The sequence below is a fragment of the Oncorhynchus mykiss genome, chromosome 12 (assembly GCF_057628025.1).
Source record: "Oncorhynchus mykiss isolate SJ-2025 chromosome 12, ASM5762802v1, whole genome shotgun sequence".
Lineage (NCBI taxonomy): Eukaryota > Metazoa > Chordata > Actinopteri > Salmoniformes > Salmonidae > Oncorhynchus > Oncorhynchus mykiss.
Genome location: NC_143033.1, coordinates 4,205,500 through 4,231,282, shown reverse-complemented (window position 1 = coordinate 4,231,282; position 25,783 = coordinate 4,205,500). Strand labels below are relative to the sequence as shown.

The 25,783-nt window shown below is 43.5% G+C and overlaps 2 protein-coding genes across 2 annotated transcripts; both read left to right on the top strand.

Moving 5' to 3' along the window:
- The first annotated feature begins 5,109 nt into the window (after nucleotides 1–5,109).
- Nucleotides 5,110–15,030, top strand: LOC110536869 (dnaJ homolog subfamily C member 25). Its single transcript, XM_021622547.3, has 4 exons — nucleotides 5,110–6,052; nucleotides 6,834–6,986; nucleotides 7,191–7,661; nucleotides 11,421–15,030. Exons 1-4 carry the CDS (start codon nucleotides 5,756–5,758, stop codon nucleotides 11,541–11,543), a joined length of 1,044 nt encoding a protein of 347 aa, XP_021478222.3. The 5' UTR covers nucleotides 5,110–5,755; the 3' UTR covers nucleotides 11,544–15,030.
- Nucleotides 15,031–15,119: 89 nt separating this feature from the next.
- Nucleotides 15,120–20,664, top strand: gng10 (G protein subunit gamma 10). Its single transcript, XM_036936750.2, has 3 exons — nucleotides 15,120–15,322; nucleotides 15,900–16,026; nucleotides 16,726–20,664. The coding sequence occupies exons 1-2, from the start codon at nucleotides 15,242–15,244 to the stop codon at nucleotides 16,023–16,025; spliced, it is 207 nt and encodes a 68-aa protein (XP_036792645.1). The 5' UTR covers nucleotides 15,120–15,241; the 3' UTR covers nucleotide 16,026; nucleotides 16,726–20,664.
- Nucleotides 20,665–25,783: the final 5,119 nt, after the last annotated feature.

The window sequence follows — 25,783 nt, the reverse complement described above, 5'->3', positions numbered from 1 at the left end:
TCGCGACGTGTCAGAGTAAATGTATAATTTCATTAATTACTGGAATTGATTTGGCCAAGTGCATCTGCGGTCTTTCTGCTCTTAGCAGCGGTCTCTGCGCTTAGCAGCGGTCTCTCTGCAGCGGTCTCTGCACTTAACAGCGGTCTCTGCACTTAACAGCGGTCTCTGCGCTTAGCAGCGGTCTCTCTGCGCTTAGCAGCGGTCTCTCTGCAGCGGTCTCTGCGCTTAGCTGCGGTCTCTCTGCAGCGGTCTCTGCGCTTAACAGCGGTCTCTCTGCAGCAGCCGCTTAGCAGCGGTCTCTGCTGTGTGAGAGGGAGATGCCCATGTGGTTCGCGGTTCACCAGATCTTTTCTCTGCAGTTGTGTTGATAACTCTGCGACACAGGACGCAGCGCTGTGGTTCAGCAGCACATGATGCCCTGCCAGCCCCTGACTTGTCATTCCCACTCGCCATCACTCACCGCTGTCATCAAATGGACTCACGTTAGCCACATTTCTGACTGAGCTCAATTGATAATGAAACGCAAATACAAGGATGAGTTTCTCTCTTTCATACACACTTTGAGAAATAACGAGGAGCGCCCACAATGTGTTTTGTGCCGGGAAGTGCTTAACCTTTAGTAACGAGTCTCTCTTAAAATAAATAAAACGCCACGTCCTGACCAAACAGCCACAGCATGATGGTAAACCCAGTGAGCTATGTCAGAACAGGGCAGCATGATGGTAAACCCAGTGAGCTATGTCAGAACAGGGCAGCATGATGGTAAACCCAGTGAGCTATGTCAGAACAGGGCAGCATGATGGTAAACCCAGGGAGCTATGTCAGAACAGGGCAGCATGATGGTAAACCCAGTGAGCTATGTCAGAACAGGGCAGCATGATGGTAAACCCAGTGAGCTATGTCAGAACAGGGCAGCATGATGGTAAACCCAGTGAGCTATGTCAGAACAGGGCAGCATGATGGTAAACCCAGTGAGCTATGTCAGAACAGGGCAGCATGATGGTAAACCCAGTGAGCTATGTCAGAACAGGGCAGCATGATGGTAAACCCAGTGAGCTATGTCAGAACAGGGCAGCATGATGGTAAACCCAGTGAGCTATGTCAGAACAGGGCAGCATGATGGTAAACCCAGTGAGCTATGTCAGAACAGGGCAGCATGATGGTAAACCCAGGGAGCTATGTCAGAACAGGGCAGCATGATGGTAAACCCAGGGAGCTATGTCAGAACAGGGCAGCATGATGGTAAACCCAGGGAGCTATGTCAGAACAGGGCAGCATGATGGTAAACCCAGGGAGCTATGTCAGAACAGGGCAGCATGCTTCAGGGAAACGGTGGTTCAGGGAAACAGTGGTTCAGGTTCAGGGAAACAGTGCTTCAGGAAACGGTAGTTCAGGGAAACAGTGGTTCAGGGAAACGGTGGATCAGGGAAACGGTGCTTCTCTCTCATCGTAGTATATGTGAGTTTCTCTTTCAAACAATCCCCTGGTCTTGTAAATTACACAGCTAATAGCTAACATTAGCCAAAGCAAGCTAGCTAGTTACTGATGGTGCAACCCTAAGTAACGGTACAGATGGATAAATGACCAGGCCTACTGTACATCTTACTGTAGAAATGATCTGGCCTACTGTACATCTTACTGTAGAAATGATCTGGCCTACTGTACATCTTACTGTAGAAATGATCTGGCCTACTGTACATCTTACTGTAGAAATGATATGGCCTACTGTACATCTTACTGTAGAAATGATCTGGCCTACTGTACATCTTACTGTAGAAATGATCAGGCCTACTGTACATCTTATTGTAGAAATGACCAGGCCTACTGTACATCTTACTGTAGAAATGATCTGGCCTACTGTACATCTTACTGTAGAAATGAATCAGGCCTACTGTACATCTTACTGTAGAAATGATCAGGCCTACTGTACATCTTACTGTAGAAATGATCAGGCCTACTGTACATCTTCAGGGATGCTGGTCCATGTTGACTCTACAAGGTGTCTAAAGCGTTCCACAGGGATGCAAGCTTTCACCTGGATTCACCTGGTCAGTCTATGTCATGGAAAGAGCAGGTGTTCTTAATGTTCAGTGCAATCAGAAAGTATTCAGACCCCTTCCCCTTTTCCACATGTTACGTTACAGCCTGATTCTAAAATGGATTAAACGACCTCATGAAGCTGGTTGAGAGAATGCCCAGAGTGTGCAAAGCTGTCATTAAGGCAAAGGGTGGCTACTTTGAAGAATCTCAAATATAAAATATATTTAGATTTTTTAACACTTGTTTGGTTTGATTCTATATGTGTTATTTCATAGTTTTGATGTCTTCACTACTATTCTACAATGTAGAAATTTGTAAAAATAAAGAAAAACCCTGGAATGAGTGAGTAGGTGTGTCCAAACTTTTGACAGTTTATCAGGTGCACTCATCTAGTACTGGGTCGGACCCCCCTTTGCCTCCAGAACAGCCTGAATTCTTTGGGGCGTGAAAACATTGCTCAATTGGTATCAAGGGATTTAACATGTGGCAGGAAAACTGTCACCAGGCTGTACCGTTGACACTAGGCAAGATGTGGCCATGGATTCTGCCAATAGCATGACAACAGGAACTGGGATTCATCAGCCTAGGTTTTTCCTCTCCTCAATTGTCCAGTGCCCACAGGAGACACTTCTTCTTGTTTTTTAGCTGATAGGAGTGAAACACGGTCGTCTCCTGTAATAGAATGTGGTCATCTCCTGTAATAGAATGTGGTCGTCTTCTGTAATAGAACCATCCATGACGAGGACCGACGAGTTGTGGGTTCTGAGATGTCGTTCTGCGCACCACTGTTGTCCTGCGCCGTTATTTGTCTGTTTGAGGCCCGCCTGTTAACTTGCATGATTCTTCCCTTTCTCCTTCAACCTCTCATCAACCAGCTGTTAACTTGCATGATTCTTCCCTTTCTCCTTCAACCTCTCATCAACCAGATGTTATCGCCCACAGGACTGCTGCTGACTGGATGTTTTGGTTTGTTGCATCATTCTCAGTAAACCCGAGACACTGTCGTGCGTGAAAAGCCCAGGAGGCCGTTTCTGAGGTACTGGAACCGATGCACCAGGCACTGATCATACCAGGCTCAGTCACTTAGGGCACTAGTTTTGTCCAGTCTGATGTTTAATCGAACAGTAACTGAATGCCTCGATGCCTGTCTGCCTGCTTTATATAACAAGCCACATGACTCCACTGTCTGTAGGAGTGAAAAATGTTGTGTGAAAGGGTGGTGTACCTAATAAACTGGCCACGGTGTATTTAAGCCTAATAATACATCACTAATAGTAATATGACCCGCAGATCATCAGCTGCCTCCTCCACACACACACACACACACAAACACAAACACGTGTGACTCAAATCATTAGTACTGTAACCTTTCTGTGTCAACCCAGTGAACTGTGTGTGTGTCTTTCTAACCTCAATATAGATGTGTGTATCTGGGTATCTCCTGTAGAAAATGGTCCTCTTGTTGAACTCTTGGTTTCCATCCTTCTTGAACCCACCATGTTCTTATGGTGTCGCCAGATCAGATCACAGATCACATCAGATCGCAGATCAGATCAGATCACAGCATACTGACCTGGTGCTACACGACACAGATACAGACAATACAATGGAGATGGACAGAAGGAAATAGAGGTTTGTACTGATTGAACATCAGATGTGATCAAATCAAAGTTTATTGGTCACATGATGTAGGCTAATTGCTGTAGTGAAATGCTAATTGCTGTAGTGAAATGCTAATTGCTGTAGTGAAATGCTAAATGCTGAGGTGAAATGCTAATTGCTGTAGTGAAATGCTAATTGCTGTAGTGAAATGCTAATTGCTGTAGTGAAATGCTAAATGCTGAGGTGAAATGCTAAATGCTGTAGTGAAATGCTAAATGCTGTAGTGAAATGCTAATTGCTGTAGTGAAATGCTAAATGCTGAGGTGAAATGCTAAATGCTGTAGTGAAATGCTAAATGCTGTAGTGAAATGCTAATTGCTGTAGTGAAATGCTAAATGCTGAGGTGAAATGCTAAATGCTGTAGTGAAATGCTAAATGCTGGGCTCTTCTTCTCAGTGCAGTACACAAATAAAATGTATTTATAAAGCCCTTCGTACATCAGCTGATATCTCAAAGTGCTGTACAGAAACCCCCCAGCCCAAAACCCCCAAACAGCAAGCAATGCAGGTGTAGAAGCACAGTGGCTATGAAAAACTCCCCAGAAAGGCCAAAACCTAGGAAGAAACCTAGAGAGGAACCAGGCTGTGGGGGGGTGGCCAGTCCTCTTCTACACATCCACCATTACCTTCGGTGGCGATATCTGTTAATGATCATGTAATAACAACGTATTTTTTTCCTCAGCGATCTACACACAATACCCCATAACGACAAAGTAAAAACAGTTTTTTTGAAATTTTGCAAATGTAAAAACCTTATTTACAGAAGTAAATTGAGCTCAGGTGCATCCTGTTTCCATTGAGATGTTTCTACAACTTGATTGGAGTCCACCTGTGGTAAATTCAATTGATTGGACAGGATTTGGAAAAGCACACACCTGTCTATATATATATTTTTACCTTTATTTAACTAGGCAAGTCAGTTAAGAACAAATTCTTATTTTCAATGACGGCCAATGACGGCCAAGCCAGAGCACAAACTTGAACCCGATCAAACATCTCTGGAGAGATCTGGGGAAAAAAACTGTGCAGCAACGCTCCCCATCCAACCTGAAAGCTTGAGAGGATCTGCAGAGAAGAAACTCCCCAAATACATTTGTGCCAAGCTTGTAGCGTCATACCCAAGAAGAGTCGGACTGTAATCACTGCCAATGGTGCTTCAACAAAGTACTGAGGAAAGGGTCTGAATACTTATGTAAATGTGATATCATTTATATATATATATATATTTGCACACCAAAAAAACTGTTTTTGCTTTGTCATTATGGGGTATTGTGATGTCATTATGGGGTATTGTGATGTCATTATGGGGTATTGTGATGTCATTATGGGGTATTGTGATGTCATTATGGGGTATTGTGATGTCATTATGGGGTATTGTGTGTAGATTTATGAGGGGGAAAAACAAGTTAATCCATTTTAGAATAAGGCTGTAACTTAACTGTGGTCTGAATACATTCCAAATGCACTGTATATGCAAACGTATGTGGATACCCCTTCAAATGAGTGGATTTGGCTTTTTATGACCACACCTGTTGCTGACAGGTGTATAAAATCGAGCACACAGCCATGCAATCTCCATAGACAAACATTGGCAGTAGAATGGCCTTTACTGAAGACCTCAGTGACTTTCAACGTGGTACCATCATAGGATGCCACCTTTCCAACAAGTCAGTTGGTCAAATTTCTGCCACATCTTTATGATATATAATGTTCATAAACGCAACGCGACTGCTAGACACAGGTCGGAATGTCTGACTGAAATACGAGATAAATCGACTTATCTTCTGCGGTGTTTGAATTTGTTTATAATATGCGGGGACATTATTGTTTGGTTGCGGGACAACGGGCCAAAGTGTGGGACTGTCCCGCACAATCCGGGAAATGTGGTCACCCTAGGTTAGATAGCGGTGCTATTACCCCCCCCCCCCCCCCCCCCCCCCCCTTTTGTGAATAAATGTGCAATATACATTCCAAACTGTGAAAGGCAGCAAGACGCAACAAAGCGTCTATTCTACCGGAAAGCAACACGAAGAAGAACTTGTGACGATAGTGAAATGGCTGCGCCCATGAAGAATGGGCGACACTTTGGTCAATGGATAGGCATTTTGTTATTTTGGGGGGGTCTCATACCCTCTGCCACGGCGCTTATCGAGGGACTTTATTGTGGCACGGAGATTTGTTACGATGTACTCGGAGTACCGAGAGATGCGGTTAAATCCGACATAGGTCGTGCATACAGACAGTTAGCCAGAAAGTATCACCCCGATAGATTCTCAAGTCTTACAGGCGAGACACGTGAAAGTGCTCATCAACATTTTTTGCTCATTGCAACTGCATATGAAACTCTGAAGGTAAGTGTAGAAACCCCACAGATACCATAGACCTCCATTTCTCCAGCTCTCTGGCCAAGCTGGGGTTGCCGTCGGTTCTCGCTGACGTCAACTCATGTTGTATATGCCAATGTGGCACTTTTCTCTAACCTCTGAATCAAAGGCCCGCAGTCAATTTGAACCTTTTGGCTTATAGTGTACTAATACTGTCAATGACTATTTACTCAATAGACCTGAAGAGACTCAACAGTGAAGTGATCAGGATAGTCCCTTTTCACGGAGCTACCGTAGTAGTATCCTGAGAAAGGTAGAGCAGGTATGTCCTTCCTGCTTCTTAAAGTAGGGGTGCTGATCTAGGATCGGGGCCCCCATGGCTATATTCTCTTGTTTGTTGTAATCTAAAAGGCAAAAACTGATCCTACTCATAGATGATTGATATATTTACTCAATTGACTCAATAGATTTGATTTGATATATACATACAGCTGTAAATCATTCTGATAAGGGACAGGTAGCCTAGTGGTTAGCGCGTTGGGCCAGTAACCGAAAGGTTGCTGGATCAAATCCCCGAACTGACAAGATAAAAAAATCTGTCGTTCTGAACAAGGCAGTTAACCCACTGTTCCTAGGCTGTCATTAAAAATAAGAATTTGTTCTTAACTTACTTGCCTAGTTAAATAAAGGTAATATATATATTTTAAAATAATCTTCTTGTAGTCTTGTTACTAGGCCTATTATCTAGTGGTCGTAATAGTTTGTTAAAGGAAGGTGAAAATAAGGGCCATTTCCTCCTGTGTATCAGGATGAGGACTCCCGTAGAGACTACGACTACATGCTGGACCACCCCGAAGAGTACTACAGCCACTACTACACCTACTACAGGAGACGACTGGCACCTAAAGTGGACGTGCGGATTGTCATTCTGGTCACCGTGGTTGCTATATCCATCTTCCAGGTACAGTCGTATCTTCACATACTCTCAAAAGTCTCTTGGCTTAAATGCAATTATATATTTCAATGGAAATTGTTTCCACACTAAAACCAAATAGTCCCCACGTGGCAACCTATTTCATGTCCATAGGGCTCTGGTCAAAAGAAGTGCACTGAATAGGGAATAGGTTGCCATTTGGGAAACATTCTAACGCTTTTCATCCTTCAGTACTACAGTTGGTGGGCCAGCTACACTGAAGCCATCAACTACCTATCAACGGTCCCCAAGTACCGTATCCAGGCGACAGAGATAGCCAAGCAGCTGGGTCTCCTGAACAAGACAAAAGAGAAGGGCAAGAACCGACGGTCCAAAGAGGAGATCCGGGAACAGGAAGAAGAGGTCATCCGTGACATCATCAAGAACAAGATCGACATCAAGGGAGGCTACCAGAAGCCTAAAATCTTGGACATCCTGCTCTGTCAGATTGTCCTGTTCCCTTACTGCCTGTGTGCCTATGTGGTCTGGTACTGTAAGTGGATCTACAGGTTCACCATCTGCAGAGAGGAGTACGGAGACGAGGAGAAGCTCTACATCATCAGGAGGAACATGAAGATGTCTCAGTCTCAGTTCGACAGTCTGGAGGCGGAGCAGAGAGACACGTTACTGGAGAGGCAGCTCTGGATCAAAGACAACTATGAGGTCTGTAGTAGTAGTAGTGGGGGGGGGGCAGAAGTTGTTGTATTATAGTAGTAGTAGTGGTGGGGGGGACGACAGGAGTTGTTGTATTATAGTAGTAGTAGTGGTGGGGGGGACGACAGGAGTTGTTGTATTATAGTAGTAGTGGGGGGGACGACAGGAGTTGTTGTATTATAGTAGTGGGGGGGGGACGACAGGAGTTGTTGTATTATAGTAGTGGTGGGGGGACGACAGGAGTTGTTGTAGTATTATAGTAGTGGGGGGGGGGGACGACAGGAGTTGTTGTAGTATTATAGTATCTAGTATTATAGTAGTAGTGGGGGGACGACAGGAGTTGTTGTATTATAGTAGTGGTGGGGGGACGACAGGAGTTGTTGTATTATAGTAGTGGTGGGGGGACGACAGGAGTTGTTGTATTATAGTAGTGGTGGGGGGGACGACAGGAGTTGTTGTATTATAGTAGTGGTGGGGGGACGACAGGAGTTGTTGTATTATAGTAGTGGGGGGGGGACGACAGGAGTTGTTGTATTATAGTAGTGGTGGGGGGGACGACAGGAGTTGTTGTATTATAGTAGTGGTGGGGGGGACGACAGGAGTTGTTGTATTATAGTAGTAGTAGTGGTGGGGGGGACGACAGGAGTTGTTGTATTATAGTAGTGGTGGTGGGGACGACAGGAGTTGTTGTATTATAGTAGTGGGGGGACGACGACAGGAGTTGTTGTATTATAGTAGTGGTGGGGGGGACGACAGGAGTTGTTGTATTATAGTAGTGGTGGGGGGGACGACAGGAGTTGTTGTATTATAGTAGTGGTGGGGGGGACGACAGGAGTTGTTGTATTATAGTAGTGGTGGGGGGGACGACAGGAGTTGTTGTATTATAGTAGTGGGGGGGGGGGACGACAGGAGTTGTTGTATTATAGTAGTGGGGGGGGGGGGACGACAGGAGTTGTTGTATTATAGTAGTGGTGGGGACGACGACAGGAGTTGTTGTATTATAGTAGTGGTGGGGGGGACGACAGGAGTTGTTGTATTATAGTAGTGGTGGGGGGGACGACAGGAGTTGTTGTATTATAGTAGTGGGGGGGGGGGACGACAGGAGTTGTTGTATTATAGTAGTGGTGGGGGGGACGACAGGAGTTGTTGTATTATAGTAGTGGGGGGGGGGACGACAGGAGTTGTTGTATTATAGTAGTGGTGGGGGGGACGACAGGAGTTGTTGTATTATAGTAGTGGTGGGGGGGACGACAGGAGTTGTTGTATTATAGTAGTGGTGGGGGGGACGACAGGAGTTGTTGTATTATAGTAGTGGGGGGGGGGGACGACAGGAGTTGTTGTATTATAGTAGTGGGGGGGGGGGGACGACAGGAGTTGTTGTATTATAGTAGTGGGGGGGGGGGACGACAGGAGTTGTTGTATTATAGTAGTGGTGGGGGGGACGACAGGAGTTGTTGTATTATAGTAGTGGTGGGGGGGACGACAGGAGTTGTTGTATTATAGTAGTGGTGGGGGGGGGACGACAGGAGTTGTTGTATTATAGTAGTGGTGGGGGGGGGACGACAGGAGTTGTTGTAGTATTATAGTAGTGGTGGGGGGGGGACGACAGGAGTTGTTGTATTATAGTAGTGGTGGGGGGACGACAGGAGTTGTTGTATTATAGTAGTGGGGGGGGGGGACGACAGGAGTTGTTGTAGTATTATAGTAGTGGGGGGGGGGGGGCGACAGGAGTTGTTGTATTATAGTAGTGGGGGGGGGGGACGACAGGAGTTGTTGTATTATAGTAGTGGTGGGGGGGACGACAGGAGTTGTTGTATTATAGTAGTGGTGGGGGGGACGACAGGAGTTGTTGTATTATAGTAGTGGTGGGGGGGACGACAGGAGTTGTTGTATTATAGTAGTGGTGGGGGGGACGACAGGAGTTGTTGTATTATAGTAGTGGTGGGGGGGACGACAGGAGTTGTTGTATTATAGTAGTGGTGGTGGGGACGACAGGAGTTGTTGTATTATAGTAGTGGTGGGGGGGACGACAGGAGTTGTTGTATTATAGTAGTGGTGGTGGGGACGACAGGAGTTGTTGTATTATAGTAGTGGTGGGGGGGACGACAGGAGTTGTTGTATTATAGTAGTGGGGGGGGCAGAAGTTGTTGTATTATAGTAGTGGTGGTGGGGACGACAGGAGTTGTTGTATTATAGTAGTGGTGGGGGGGACGACAGGAGTTGTTGTATTATAGTAGTGGGGGGGGGGACGACAGGAGTTGTTGTATTATAGTAGTGGTGGGGGGGACGACAGGAGTTGTTGTATTATAGTAGTGGTGGGGGGGACGACAGGAGTTGTTGTATTATAGTAGTGGTGGGGGGGACGACAGGAGTTGTTGTATTATAGTAGTGGGGGGGGGGGGGGCGACAGGAGTTGTTGTATTATAGTAGTGGGGGGGGGGACGACAGGAGTTGTTGTATTATAGTAGTGGGGGGGGGACGACGACAGGAGTTGTTGTATTATAGTAGTGGTGGGGGGGACGACAGGAGTTGTTGTATTATAGTAGTGGTGGGGGGGACGACAGGAGTTGTTGTATTATAGTAGTAGTAGTGGGGGGGGGGGACGACGACAGGAGTTGTTGTATTATAGTAGTGGGGGGGGGGACGACGACAGGAGTTGTTGTATTATAGTAGTGGGGGGGGCAGAAGTTGTTGTATTATAGTAGTAGTAGTGGTGGGGGGGACGACAGGAGTTGTTGTATTATAGTAGTGGGGGGGGGGGGGACGACAGGAGTTGTTGTATTATAGTAGTGGTGGGGGGGACGACAGGAGTTGTTGTATTATAGTAGTAGTGGTGGGGGGGGCAGGAGTTGTTGTATTATAGTAGTGGGGGGGGGGGGGGGGACAGGAGTTGTTGTATTATAGTAGTGGGGGGGGCAGAAGTTGTTGTAGTATTATAGTAGTAGTGGTAGTGGGGGGGGGGCAGGAGTTGTTGTATTATAGTAGTGGTGGGGGGACGACAGGAGTTGTTGTATTATAGTAGTAGTAGTAGTGGGGGGGGGGCAGGAGTTGTTGTATTATAGTAGTAGTAGTAGTAGTATCACTGGTATAGTAGTATAGAGCTAGTAGTAACGCTGTAGCAGTATTAGTAGCAGTAATATTATGTAGTAGTATAGTTATAGTTGTAGTAGCTAGTAACAGTAGTAGTAGTATAGTTGTATTAGGATATTTGTAGTAGTACAGTTGTAGTAGCAGTAGTGTAGTAGTATGATATTTGTAGTAGCAGTAGTGTAGTAGTATGATATGTGTAGTGGTATAGTTGTTGTAGCAGTAGTGTAGTAGTATAGTTGTAGTAGTTGTAGCAGTATAGTTGTAGTAGCAGTAGTGTAGTAGTATGATATGTGTAGTAGTATAGTTGTAGCAGTATAGTTGCAGTAGTGTAGTAGTATGTTATTTGTAGTAGTATAGTTGTTGTAGTTGTAGCAGTGTAGTTGTAGCAGTATAGCTGTAGTAGCAGTAGTGTAGTTGTAGCAGTGTAGTTGTAGTAGCAGTAGTGTAGTTGTAGCAGTGTAGTGGTAGCCGTATAGTTGTAGTAGTAATAGTAACAGTGTGAAGCTTTGCACCATGTATAATGATGTGATCACAACATATAGGTGTTTTGCCAACTCCATGTTTGACAAAGGGGGGCAGAAACAGACTGACACTAATGGGGAAATGGTTACAGATTTAAAACCCCAAATGATTTCTGAATGTGTTTCTACAGTTCTATTGTCTTCTGTTGTTGTACAGGTGTACAAGGAAGAACAGGAGGAAGAGATGAAGACGAAGATGGCCCTGGACCCCAGGTGGAAGAGGTACCGACGGTGGATGAAGAATGAAGGACCTGGACGACTCACTTTTATTGACGATTGACAACATGCCGATCAATAATCACACCTGACTTGTGCCTGTTATACAGTCACACTGTGTTTGTATACCTGTGTATTTGTGAATAGATCTACTGATGCTGTTTATACAGACGATTAACAATAATTCCTGTTTGTACGGAATGGTGACATTATTTTCAAGAGTTATTCTATCGGGACAGAGATCTTTTATATAATGATGAGATGCTCATGTCTCCGCCCTAACGACAGGAGTCGTTGTCCCGACAGGCAATCATCTTTGGTCTGCTTAAGCCCATAGAAATGCATTGGGCTTATTTTGGACAGAGTTTGGCGAGGGATAACCCTCCTCTTTGATAGAAGACACAGGTGGAGTCTATATCATAGCTTCTCGTCTTCAAACCACTGCTTGAAGTGTTGCCCCATCAGATTTCCTCACACTGTTGCTCTCTGTTATTGTGCATGAGCATTTAGTTGGATAGAGGGCACACTTAACAAAGGTAAAAGATGAGCTCTAGTATATCTCTATGTTCATATATCCTCTATACTCATTTATTAATGAGTAGTACTTCAAATTATCATTTTTTTCATGGATTGGGGACATTTTAAGGTGAACGGTATTTTTATAGCTTTTAAGGTATATGGAATCTTTTTGCAGTGTACTCACTGCTGGTGCTGCCTTTCATAAAATGGTCTTTCAGCGTTCTGCCTGTATCAGAAACCTGCCTGAAGGAGCTGCTCTTATTACGAAGCCTACTGTATTTGGAACACAACCCAAGGTTTACAGTCCATTGTAGCTGCTCGTCTGTCTCTGGTCTGTCATCCCATCAGATCCAAATTAGCTCTACTTCTGGTCTCCGTTGGTCCGTGAACCATTGGGGGCTCCCGAGTGGCGCAGCGGTCTAAGGCATCGCAGTGCTAGAGGGCGTCACTACAGACCCTGGTTCAATCCTGGGCTGTATCACAACCGGCCGTGATCGGAAGTCCCATAGGGCGGCACACTATTGACCCAGTGTCGTCCTGGTTAGGGTTTGGCCGGTGTAGGCCTTCATTGTAAATAAGAATTTGTTCTTGACTGACTTGCCTAGTTAAATAAAGGAACAGTCTTCATCTGGGTCAGGCAAAGCTCCCCGTAATCCGAATGACATTGTTTTACCTGGGAAGACTGTTTTGAATCACAGTTGAAAGTACCGGTACACACAATTATACAAAGTATTCATAACCCCTCCTAAAATATTAAAAATGACATATTTTAACTGTGGATGTCTTTGTCATACACAGTTGAAGTCCGAAGTTTACACACACCTTAGACAAATACATTTAAAATCCGTTTTTTTTTACAATTCCTGACTTTTAATCCTAGTAAACATTCCCTGTTTTAGGTCAGTTAGGATCACCACTTTATTTTAAGAATATGAAATGTCAGAATAATAGTAGAGAGAATGATTTATTTCACTTTTATTTCTTTCATCACATTCCCAGTGGGTCAGAAGTTTACCTACACTCAATTAGTATTTGGTAGCATTGCCTTTAAATTGTTTTAACTTGAGTCAAATGTTTTGGGTAGCCTTCCACAAGCTTCCCACAATAAGTTGGGTGAATTTTGGTCCATTCCTCCTGACAGAGCTGGTGAAACTGAGTCACGTTTGTAGGCCTCCTTGCTCGCACACGCTTTTTCAGTTCTGCCCACACATTTTCTACACATTTTCTATATAATTGAGGTCAGGGCTTTGTGATGGCCACTCCAATATCTTGACTTTGTTGTCCTTAAGCCATTTTGCCACAACTTTGGAAGTATGCTTGGGGTCATTGTCCATTTGGAAGACCCATTTGCTTCAATAAATCCACATAATTTTCCTTTCTCATGAAGCCATCTATTTTGTGAAGTGCACCAGTCCCTCCTGCAGCAAACCACCTCCACAACATGATGCTGCCCCCCTAGTGCTTCACTGTTGGGATGGTGTTCTTCGGCTTGCAAGTCTCCCCCTTTTTCCTCCAAACATAACGATGGTCATTATGGCCAAACAGTTCTATTTTTGTTTCATCAGACCAGATGATATTTCTCCAAAAAAGTACGATCTTTGTTCCCATGTGCAGTTGCAAACTGTAGTCTGGCTTTTTTTTATGGCAGTTTTGGAGCATTGGCTTCTTCCTTGCTGAGCGGCCTTTCAAATTATGACAATATAGGAATCGTTTTACTGTGGATATAGATACTTCTGTACCTGTTTCCTCCAGCATCTTCACAAGGTCCTTTGCTGTTGTTCTGGGATTGACTTGCACTTTTCGCAGCAAGGTACGTTCATCTCTAGGAGACAGAATGTGTCTCCTTCCTGAGCAGTATGACGGCTGCGTGGTCCCATGGTGTTTATACTTGCGTACTATTGTTTGTACAGACGAACATGGTACCTTCAGGCGTTTGGAAATTGTTCCCAAGGATGAACCAGACTTGTGGAGGTCCACAATTGTTTTTCTGAGGTCTTGGCTGATTTCTTTTGATTTTCCCATGATGTCAAGCAAAGAGGCACTGAGTTTGAAGGTAGGCCTTGAAATACATCCACAGGCATAGTTTGTTAACAAGACATTTGTGAAGTGGTTGAAAAACGAGTTTTAAGTACTCCAACCTAAGTGTATGTAAACTTCCGACTTCAACTGTCCCTGTCAGATGCAAAACATATAGATGCCAATGCAAATGTAGTGCCAACACTGCAGCTGCGGGCCACTGAGAGCCTGATTTTATTTTTGGGTCTGGAGATCCAACAGCCCTGGCTCTCTACTTGGTCCTCGGTGGTCTTCCCCAGAGGCGTCATAGCCATAGGGAGCATGGGCACAAGGGCAAATGCCCCCTCAGATTTTAGCCGTTAAAGTTCAAATTTGGGCACACAAAAAAAAAACTGTCCAACTCCACCCTTTTCTCAATTTTCTAACAAAAATCGGGGTGTGCCTTTGGGGGTTCGTTGACGTCTCATTCTGGTCATGCACATCGCAACCGACCTAGCTAGTTTGTTAGCTAAGCTAGCCAGTAACTCCTCCAGTATTTGTTGACGTCATTTCACCGGATTGGTTTTGACCGGAAGCTGTAGAGATCAGTAAGAAAGGGCACTTATTTGGCCAAATATCTTACTCATACAATTTTGTTTTGTTTTTAAGCATTAAATGACCTGGTATGATGGTGCATTGATCAACAGTTTAAAGACGTTTTTTGTTGTTGCATTTTTGCAAATTCCGTTCAGGGTAGAAAAAAATGTAAAGGAATGCGTGTTATTATATACTGAATATCTTATTCAGTTCATTTAGTTATTGCTTGCTTTTCTAAAGTATACCAAACCTGCCAGCAGACATGCCAGCTAAGATAGTTAGACAAACTAGCTATTCTAAATTGATTTATAGCCTGAAATGGCTTTTTTGGAAGCTAGTTATGAGGATGGGAGATTGGGAACCTATCTGGGCTTGCTAGCTAACGTCATACAATTGCTAGGTGTCTAGTAATAAATAAATGTTGTTTTAAAAAAAAAAAAGGAAAACATACTCATACTTTGTGCCCCCTCAGATGTGTGAGTTGCATGACGCCCCTGGTCCTCCCCATCTGAGGATGTGGCTTCCTGCTTCAAAAGTTTGGGAAGTTCTTTTTTTTTACCAGTCCAGAAAGCGCCGTTTCCCGTCCATATCTCTAATAGTCCTCAAACTATTTTACAAAAAAAAAACAAGAAAGAAAGAAAGAAAGAAAACATGACGTCTAATTCCAACGTGTCCAACATGCGTCGACTTGTTGAACAACTGAAACTCGAAGCCAGTTTGGAACGGATTAAGGTAAACGAAAAGAACATCTTAAAGAAAGACAGGCAGAAGCTTTTAGGATAGATTTTGGGGTATATTTCTTGCAATGTCATTTGAAAAGATGATTGTAAACGTGTGGGTGATGATGGCATTTAATTTAGTCTACAGTATCTCTTTCAGACAGCTCTTATGTGGTCCGACTGTGATGTGACTGATGCTGTGAAAAGATTCGTTAATTCCGTTTAGAAATTGAGTCGACCAAAATTGGCCTTGATACTTCCTAAATGAAAATTGATTCGCCATGGTATTATATAATTCATTCATTCATTCATTGTCTGCCGTCTCATTAACTATATGGAATTATTGCTTGATGATATTAGGTATCAGGTAAAAAAAATGCCAATAGAGTTATGATTCGGTGTCCTATTGATCTTAAACCAGAAACTATCAGGAAATAAACACTGATCGTATTCCCCCCCCTCACACACACACTTTAGCAGTGTTAGTTTCATCAGCTGCTGTACACATATGATACAAAACATGGTAGGAACATCGTTTTTTGACTTCACATGCCCTTTTTTAAGCATTTAAACACTAATTGTACCCCCAGGTGTCTCAGGCAGCTGCAGAGCTCCAGCAGTACTGCCATCAGAATGCGGCTAAAGATGCTCTGCTGGTCGGGGTTCCGGCAGGCTCCAACCCCTTCAGAGAACCACGATCCTGTAACCTGTTCTAAGGTACTAAACTATTCCCTATGTAGTGCACTACTTTAGACCAGAGTCCTATGGAACCCTATTCCCTATATAGTGCACTACTTTAGAACAGAACCCTATGGAACCCTATTCCCTATTATAGTGCACTACTTTAGAACAGAGCCCTATGGAACCCTATTCCCTATATAGTGCACTACTTTAGACCAGAGCCTTATGGAACCTTATTCCTTATATAGTGCAATACTTTATACCAGAGCCCTATGGAACCCTATTCCCTATATAGTGCACTACTTTAGACCAGAGCCCTATGGAACCCTATTCCCTATATAGTGCACTACTTTAGACCAGAGCCCTATGGAACCCTATTCCCTATATAGTGCACTACTTTATACCAGAGCCCTATGGAACCCTATTCCCTATATAGTGCACTACTTTAGACCAGAGCCCTATGGAACCCTATTCCCCTATATAGTGCACCACTTTAGACCAGGGTCTAGGCTGGGGGACCTATGCAGGGGGCCTGCTGGTTCCTCTGAGAGGGGAAATACAACTAAATATGATGAAGTGCCTTCTGCCTTGGTCCTTGTTTTTGATGACCAATGAACCCTTTAACCCAAGAGCAACTTCCATCTACAAAGGGCTACAGCGCTTTCTATCCTCCTTTAAAATATATATATATATATATGTGTATATATATATGTATGTTATGTGTTTTTTTTGCAGGACAAGACACAGAAACGGCAGAGTCATGCAGAGGAAAACTTCAGTTGGAATCCAAAAAACGATGAAAAAGTGATCAGGTTGCGTTCATTTGAGAGATATTTGTTTTCTCTTGTGCCACGTGGCTTCGTCAGGTTTCTTCAATAATATATATTATGTGAAGTAATAATAGGTTTGTATATTGGAGCTCATTTTTTACATTTGTTTCTTGGATGTTAGTATTTTTAGTCCCAAAGTTATTTTTTGTTTTTTTTTACAAGTTTGGTAACATTTAATATAAACTTGATCTTATACAGGAGGGGTAAAATAGGTCTAATGCTGTAATTACAACATTGTTCTTTAGCTTTGTTTTGCATTGCATCATCTTAAACTGAAGAGATGTTTTAAGTCGGGGGGGGGGGGGGGGGGACTCAAAACTGCCTCGGAATCGTTAAACTCCTTCCTTTCCTGTTGTTGAGACAACGATGTATAATGGAAACCACTTATAGTCAGTGACAGGAAGCTAGGTCTTCCTGTTTAAACCCACCACAGATACTTAATCATTCACATGGAATTCCAGTTACTTCCAGTTAATTCACAACATACAAGATGTTGTGCTGAGACGGGGGGGGGGGCAGCCACGGACTGAACTCGATCGGTTTCTTTTAGCGTCGTGGAAAAGCTGTAACTGATACCAAGGAAAGCACTTTCCACCCATAGACGTATGCTTCCACCACCGCCCAGTGTCAGTAGAGCCCCTGACCACAGGATGTTACTGTGACTTCCCTTTCCCTTTAACTTAGATTGTGTCCCAAATGGCACCTTATTGCCCGTAGGGCTCTGGTCTAAAGTAGTGCACTATATAGGGAATAGGGTTCCATAGGGCTCTGGTCTAAAGTAGTGCACTATATAGGGAATAGGGTTCCATAGGGCTCTGGTCTAAAGTAGTGCACTATATATATAGGGAATAGGGTTCTATTGGGCTCTGGTCTAAAGTAGTGCACTATATAGGGAATAGGGTTCCATAGGGCTCTGGTCCAAAGTAGTGCACTACATAGGGAATAGGGAGCCATTTGAGACATAGTGTTATTTTGCCATATCCTGTTTGATACAAGAGCGGCAGTCGTGGGTCCAGGGACCAAGGTCTCTTTCGCAAGGAAACCTAACATGCACACAAACATTACAAACACACTCATTATTGAGTGGAAAAACTTCATCAGGCTTCTAAAAAAAAAGGGGCAATCTGGGATTGTTGCATTTTCATTATTTAAAAATATATATTGGCATATAGCCATTGTCGTGTGAATCCCAGATTCCCTCATTAATGATTGTTATTAGTGGTTTCCCAGTTGTTTGTCATCGTCAGATGAAGAGAGGGTAATATCATTTGAACATGTCTGCTGATACATGTAGGTCACTCTCACTTAACGTTTTTCTTGTTAACAGCCTGGTTACACCTCAACGGAAAACACTGACTTACTTCTGCTTTTTCGGGAGCAACTCAAACTTTGTTAGTCACATGCGCCGAATACAACAAGTGTAGATCTTCACCGTGAAATGTTTACTGACAAGCCCTTTAGCCAACAGTGCAGTTCAAGAAATAGAGTTAAGAAAATATTTACCAAGTAGGCTAAAATAAAAAAGTTATAATAAAAAGTAACAAAATAAGAATAACAATAAGGAGGCTATATACAGGGGGTACCGGTACAGAGTCAATGTGGAGGCTATATACAGGGGGTACCGGTACAGAGTCAATGTGGAGGCTATATACAGGGGGGTACCGGTACAGAGTCAATGTGGAGGCTATATACAGGGGGTACCGGTACAGAGTCAATGTGGAGGCTATATACAGGGGGTACCGGTACAGAGTCAATGTGGAGGCTATATACAGGGGGTACCGGTACAGAGTCAATGTGGAGGCTATATACAGGGGGTACCGGTACAGAGTCCATGTGGAGGCTATATACAGGGGGGTACCGGTACAGAGTCAATGTGGAGGCTATATACAGGGGGTACCGGTACAGAGTCAATGTGGAGGCTATATACAGGGGGTACCGGTACAGAGTCAATGTGGAGGCTATATACAGGGGGTACCGGTACAGAGTCAATGTGGAGGCTATATACAGGGGGGTACCGGTACAGAGTCAATGTGGAGGCTATATACAGGGGGGTACCGGTACAGAGTCAATGTGGAGGCTATATACAGGGGGGTACCGGTACAGAGTCAATGTGGAGGCTATATACAGGGTGTTACGGTACAGAGTCAGTGTGCAGGGGTACAGGCTAGTTGAGGTAATTTGTACATGTTGGTTGGGGGTGAAGTGACTATGTATAGATAATAAACAGTACAAGGGGGGGGGGGGGGGGGTCAATGTAAATTGTCCGGTGGAAATTTTATTCATTGTTCAGCAGTCTTATGACATGGGGATAGAAGCTGTTGAGGAGCCTTTTGGTCCTAGACTTGGCTCTCCGGTACCGCTTGCCCTGCTGTAGCAGAGAAAAGTCTATAACTTGAGTGACTGGAGTCCCTGACAATTTTCTGGGCTTTCCTCTGACACTGCCTATTATACAGGTCCTGGATGGCAGGAAGCTTGGTCCCAGTGATGTACCGGGCCGTTCGCATTACCCTCTGATATACAGGTCCTGGATGGCAGGAAGCCTGGTCCCAGTGATGTACTGGACCATTCGCACTACCCTCTGTAGCGCCTTATGGTCAGATGCCGAGCAGTTGCCATACCAGGTGGTGATGCAACCGGTCAGGATGCTGGTCAGGATGCTCTCGATGGTGCAGCTGTAGAACCTTTTGAGGATCTGGGGACCCATGCCAAATCTTTTTAGTCTCCTGAAGGGGAAAAGGTTTTGTCGTGCCCTCTTCATTACTGTCTTGGTGTGCTTGGACCATGTTAGTTTGTTGGAGATGTGGACGCCAAGGAACTTGAAGCTCTCAACCTGCTCCACTACAGCCCCGTTGATGTTAATGGGAGCTTGTTTGAACCTCCTTTTTCCTGTAGTCCACGATCAGCTCCTTTGTCTAGCTCTGTTGTCCTGGCACCACACTGCCAGTTCTCTGACCTCCTCCCTATAGGCCAAGGTCATTCATAAACTTCCTCCACCGGGTTCCGTTTTAAGTGGTTTTCTCCATGTATTTAAAGGATGTTCATGTTTTCATATGCAGGCCCCTCCTTCAAAACAATATACATTTTTTTTCTTCTTACCAGGCTAGATACCAGATAAATGGAACATTCTGCAACCCTTTCAATTCACCACAAGATGGACACCTTTAGTATCATAAAACACTTGCTACCCCTTAAAGGCGCTAGGTTACTACTGTATGTATGTAGCTGTTCCGTCATATAGTTGTATATTAATATGTCCATCCTGGTGAAGAACAGACATTACTGTAAAACTGTAAAACAGACATTACTGTAAAACTGTAAAACAGACATTACTGTAAAACTGTAAAACAGACATTACTGTAAAACTGTAAAACAGACATTACTGTAAAACAGACATTACTGTAAAACTGTAAAACAGACATTACTGTAAAACAGACATTACTGTAAAACTGTAAAACAGACATTACTGTAAAACAGACATTACTGTAAAACTGTAAAACAGACATTACTGTAAAACTGTAAAACAGACATTACTGGATGAGATTAAACCAGATGAAGACAGGACATTATTTTACAGGAGGACAAAGTCTTGAGTGTTGCTAGATGTACAACAGTCAGTGATTTCTAGAGGTTGTTTTAAGTGCGACAGAAAGCCAAACGTTTAGTAAACAATCCAGCATGGCTGCACAGATTCATTTTGGATTGATAGTTTACCCGTCTGTTTGGTATCTTTCAAATATTGTGCTCTGTTGAGTTTTAAATTATGTCTAAAACTCAATAATAACGTGCTTTTGTTTCACATGTGGCCTGTCTGTGTGTAAATTAATAAAATCATGTTTAACCAAAATGTGTTTGATTTGCTACTTATGACCTGAAATGATTTCTATTGATGGTATACAGACCTATTGTGGTAACGTTGATAAAGTGTACTGAGTGAGCGAACTTCCCCCCCCAAACACACCCACATCATAGTCTATATGACTAATGTGAAGTCACCTGTCACCGCCAATAGATATGTGACCTCATGGCATCATGTGACCTGGATAAGTGTCCTCGTGATGTCACGTGACACTGCGCTCCTTCTCTGGCAGTTTCCACCGATACTTATTATGGCAACATCTATGACACGCTGAGTGTTGCCTCACTCTCTCTCACGGACAATCTCTCTGAAGTCATATAACACACACGAGGAAGTCATCGTGTGTGTGTATGTGTGTGTGTGTGTGTGTATATGTGTGTGTGTGTGTGTGTTTATATGTGTGTGTATATATGTGTGTGTGTGTATAAATGTGTATATATGTGTGTGTGTGTGTATATATAGGTGTGTGTGTGTATGTGTGTGTGTATATAGATGTGTGTGTGTATGTATACAGGGTAGTCTAGTGGTTAGAGCGTTGGACTAGCAACCGGAAGGTTTCAAGTTCAAACCCCCGAGCTGACAAGCTACAAATCTGTCGTTCTGCCCCTGAACAGGCAGTTAACCCACTGTTCCTAGGCTGTCATTGAAATAAAGAATTAGTTCTTAACTGACTTGCCTAGGGAAATATATGTGTATATATGTGTGTGTGTGTGAGAGAGGGGGAGTGTTTGGAAACGCCCAACAGATACAAGAATTGCAAAAGTACATTCCTAATTACAGTCGTATGAAAAAGTTTGGGCAGCCCCTGACAATTTACATGATTTCCATTTATAAATAATTGGGTGTTTGGATCAGCCATTTCCTTTTGATCTATCGTATAACTGATGGACAATATTTCAGTAGTGAAATGAGGTTTATTGGATTAACAGAAAATTTGCAATATGCATCAAAACAAAATTAGACAGGTGCATAAATTTGGGCAAAAAATCACATCAATATTTAGTAGAGCCGCCTTTTGCTAAAATAACAGCCTCTAGACGCTTCCCATAGCCTCTAATGAGTGTCTGGATTCTGGATGAAGGTATTTTGGACCACAAGACCACAAAACATTCATTTAGGTTTGATGGTTGCCGAGCATGGACAGCCCGCTTCAAATCATCCCACAGATTCTCAATGATATTCAGGTCTGGCGACTGGGATGGCATTGTACATTGTACTTGTTCCTCTGCATAAATGCCCGGGTAGATTTTGAGCAGTGTTTTGGGTCGTTGTCTTGTTGAAATATCCAGCCCCGGCGTAACTTAAACTTTGTGACTCCTTCTTCAACATTAATCCCAAGAATCTGCTGATATTGAGTGGAATCCATGCGACCCTCAACTTGAACAAGATTCCCAGTACCGGCACTGGCCACACAGCCCCACAGCATGATGGAATCCCCACCAAATTTTACTGTGGGTAGCAAGTGTTTTTCCTGGAACGCTGTGTTATTTTGCCGCCATGCATAACCTCCCTTGTTATGACCAAATAACTCAATCTTTGTTTCATCAGTCCACAGCACCTTATTCCAGAATGAAGCTGGCTTGTCCAAATGTGCGTTTGCATACCTCCAGAGACTCTGTTTGTGGCGTGTGTCCAGAAAAGGCTTCTTCCGCATCACTCTCCCATACAGCTTCTCCTTGTGCAAAGTGCGCTGAATTGTTGACCGATGCACAGTGACACCATCTGCAGCAAGATGATGTTGTCGGTCTTTGGAGGTGGTCTGTGGGCTGTTTTTGACCGTTTTCACCATCCTTCGCCTTTGCCTCTCCAATATTTTACTTGGCCTGCCACTTCTGGCCTTAACAAGAACTGTGCCTGTGGTCTTCCCATGAATGTAAACTTCTGACCCACTGGAATTGTGATACAGTGAATAATAAGTGAAATAATCTGTCTGTAAACAATTGTTGGAAAAATGACTTGTGTCATGCACAAAGTAGATGTCCTAACCAACTTGCCAAAACTATAGTTTGTTAACAAGAAATGTGTGGAGTGGTTGAAAAACGAGTTTTAATGACCCCAACCTAAGTGACTTCAACTGTATATCTGAATGTAGGCATACATTTAAGATACATGTCCCTATACTCAACAATCCCTGTCCCAATGCTCAACTTCCTGTCCCTATACTCAACCAACCCTGTCCCTATACTCAACTTCCTGTCCCTATACTCAACTTCCTGTCCCTATACTCAACTTCCTGTCCCTATACTCAACCAACCCTGTCCCTATACTCAACCAACCCTGTCCCTATACTCAACTTCCTGTCCCTATACTCAACTTCCTGTCCCTATACTCAACCAACCCTGTCCCTATACTCAACCAACCCTGTCCCTATACTCAACTTCCTGTCCCTATACTCAACTTCCTGTCCCTATACTCAACTTCCTGTCCCTATACTCAACCAACCCTGTCCCTATACTCAACCAACCCTGTCCCTATACTCACCTATCCCTGTCCCCATACTCAACTCCCTGTCCCTATACTCACCTATCCCTGTCCCTATACTCACCTATCCCTGTCCCTATACTCAACTCCCTGTCCCGATACTCAACTCCCTGTCCCTATACTCAACTCCCTGTCCCGATACTACACATACTACACTTCAATCTACACACAATACCCCACAATGACATCACAATACCCCATAATGACATCACAATACCCCACAATGACAAAGCAAAAACAGGTTTTTATAAATGTTTCTCCCATTCTTCATTGGTTTCATCAGACCAGAGAATCTTGTTTTTCATGGTCTGAGAGTCTTTAGGTGCCTTTTGACAAACCCCAAGCGGGCTGTGATGGCACACCTGTATTTGGGGAGTTTCTCCCATTCTTCTCTGTAGATCCTCTCAAGCTCTGTCAGGTTAGATGGGGAGTGTTGTTGCACAGCTATTTTCAGGTCTCTCCAGAGATGTTCGATCAGGTTCAAGTCTGGGCTCTGGCTGGGCCACTTAAGCACATTCTGAGGCTTGTCCCGAAGCCACTCCTGCATTGTTTTGGCTGTGTGCTTAGGGTTGTTGTCCTGTTGGAAGGTGAACCTTCTCCCAAGTCTGAGGTCCTGAGCACTCTGGAGCAGGTTTTCATCAAGGATCTCTCTGTACTTTGCTCCATTCATCTTTCCCTCGATCCTGACTAGTCTCCCAGTCCCTGCCGTTGACAAACAACCCCACAGCATGATGCTGCCACCACCATGCTTCACTGTAGGGATGGTACCAGGTTTTCTCCAGACGTGAAGCTTGGCATTCAAGCCAAAGAGTTCAATCTTGGTTTCATCTGACCAGAGAATCTTGTTTCTCATGGTCTCAGACTCCAAGGGGGCTGTCATGTGCCTTTTACTTTCGTCTGGCCACTCTACCATAAAGGTCTGATTAGTGGAGTGCTGCTGTTAGGAGATAGTAAGATAAGCATTATACTGCCCTATTAAGAGATAGTAAGATAAGCATTATACTGCCCTGTTAGGAGATAGTAACATAAGCATTTTACTGCCCTGACAGGAGATAGTAAGATAAGCATTTTACTGCCCTGTTAGGAGATAGTAAGATAAGCATTTTACTGCCCTGTTAGGAGATAGTAAGATAAGCATTATACTGCCCTGTTAGGAGATAGTAAGATAAGCATTATACTGCCCTGTTTGGAGATAGTAACATAAGTATTTTACTGCCCTGTTAGGAGATAGTAAGATAAGCATTTTACTGCCCTGTTAGGAGATAGTAAGATAAGCATTTTACTGCCCTGTTAGGAGATAGTAAGATAAACATTTTACTGCCCTGTTAGGAGATAGTAAGATAAGCATTATACTGCCCTGTTAGGAGATAGTAAGATAAGCATTATACTGCCCTGTTTGGAGATAGTAACATAAGCATTTTACTGCCCTGTTAGGAGATAGTAAGATAAGCATTTTACTGCCCTGTTAGGAGATAGTAAGATAAGCATTTTACTGCCCTGTTAGGAGATAGTAAGATACGCATTTTACTGCCCTGTTAGGAGATAGTAAGATAAGCATTTTACTGCCCTGTTAGGAGATAGTAAGATAAGCATTATACTGCCCTGTTAGGAGATAGTAAGATAAGCATTTTACTGCCCTGTTAGGAGATAGTAAGATAAGCATTATACTGCCCTGTTAGGAGATAGTAAGATAAGCATTTTACTGCCCTGTTAGGAGATAGTAAGATAAGCATTTTACTGCCCTGTTAGGAGATAGTAAGATACGCATTTTACTGCCCTGTTAGGAGATAGTAAGATAAGCATTTTACTGCCCTGTTAGGAGATAGTAAGATAAGCATTATACTGCCCTGTTAGGAGATAGTAAGATAAGCATTTTACTGCCCTGTTAGGAGATAGTAAGATAAGCATTTTACTGCCCTGACAGGAGATAGTAAGTTAAGCATTTTACTTCCCTGTTAGGAGATAGTAAGATAAGCATTTTACTGCCCTGTTAGGAGATAGTAAGATAAGCATTTTCGCTGCATCCGCTATAACATCTGCTAAACTGTGTACGCAACCAATAAACTTTGATTTGATTTTTGAAACTTGATTCGTAGTATAGGCACTTAAAGCCGATTCATGGAAAATCTCAAATTTTCCCTATACCCATCATGAGGTTGTTACAACCTAGCCTATGAATGAAAGTTTACAATGTAGGTTCACAGGTCACGATAATTCTTTGTAATAAAGGTGACAGACAGTGACACATTCAATACCACCTTGAACACTCTTGCCTGCATCTAGCTGATCTAGGGTGTAATCATTAGTCCAACAGTTACAAACTAAAGTTTCTATTGGACAAATTCTGGTATGTTTATCCCCGTTTTGTTCCCTTTGCTTCCGTTTAATAAACGTTTTTCAACAGAATCGGCAGAATGAATACACCCCCGATCACATGCAAACAGCTCACTTTCACAGCAGCCACATACAAACAGCATGATCAACTATCTACACGTTCTGCTCCTCTCACCTTTTCCTTCTGGACTTCAGTGCACAACACATCAGCTGTCTGTGACCAGGAGAAAACAACTTTCCAAGCCAAACCTTCATATCATAACCGCTACACACAGCCTACATCGTTGTCACG

Excerpts from the sequence above, each read along its gene's own strand:
- LOC110536869 (XM_021622547.3), top strand. The coding sequence starts at position 5,756 with ATGGCTGCGCCCATGAAGAATGGGCGACACTTTGGTCAATGGATAGGC. Across the intron at positions 6,053-6,833 it reads CTGCATATGAAACTCTGAAG|GATGAGGACTCCCGTAGAGA; the intron begins GTAAGTGTAGAA and ends CCTGTGTATCAG. Across the intron at positions 7,662-11,420 it reads GGATCAAAGACAACTATGAG|GTGTACAAGGAAGAACAGGA; the intron begins GTCTGTAGTAGT and ends GTTGTTGTACAG.
- gng10 (XM_036936750.2), top strand. The coding sequence starts at position 15,242 with ATGACGTCTAATTCCAACGTGTCCAACATGCGTCGACTTGTTGAACAA. Across the intron at positions 15,323-15,899 it reads CCAGTTTGGAACGGATTAAG|GTGTCTCAGGCAGCTGCAGA; the intron begins GTAAACGAAAAG and ends TTGTACCCCCAG.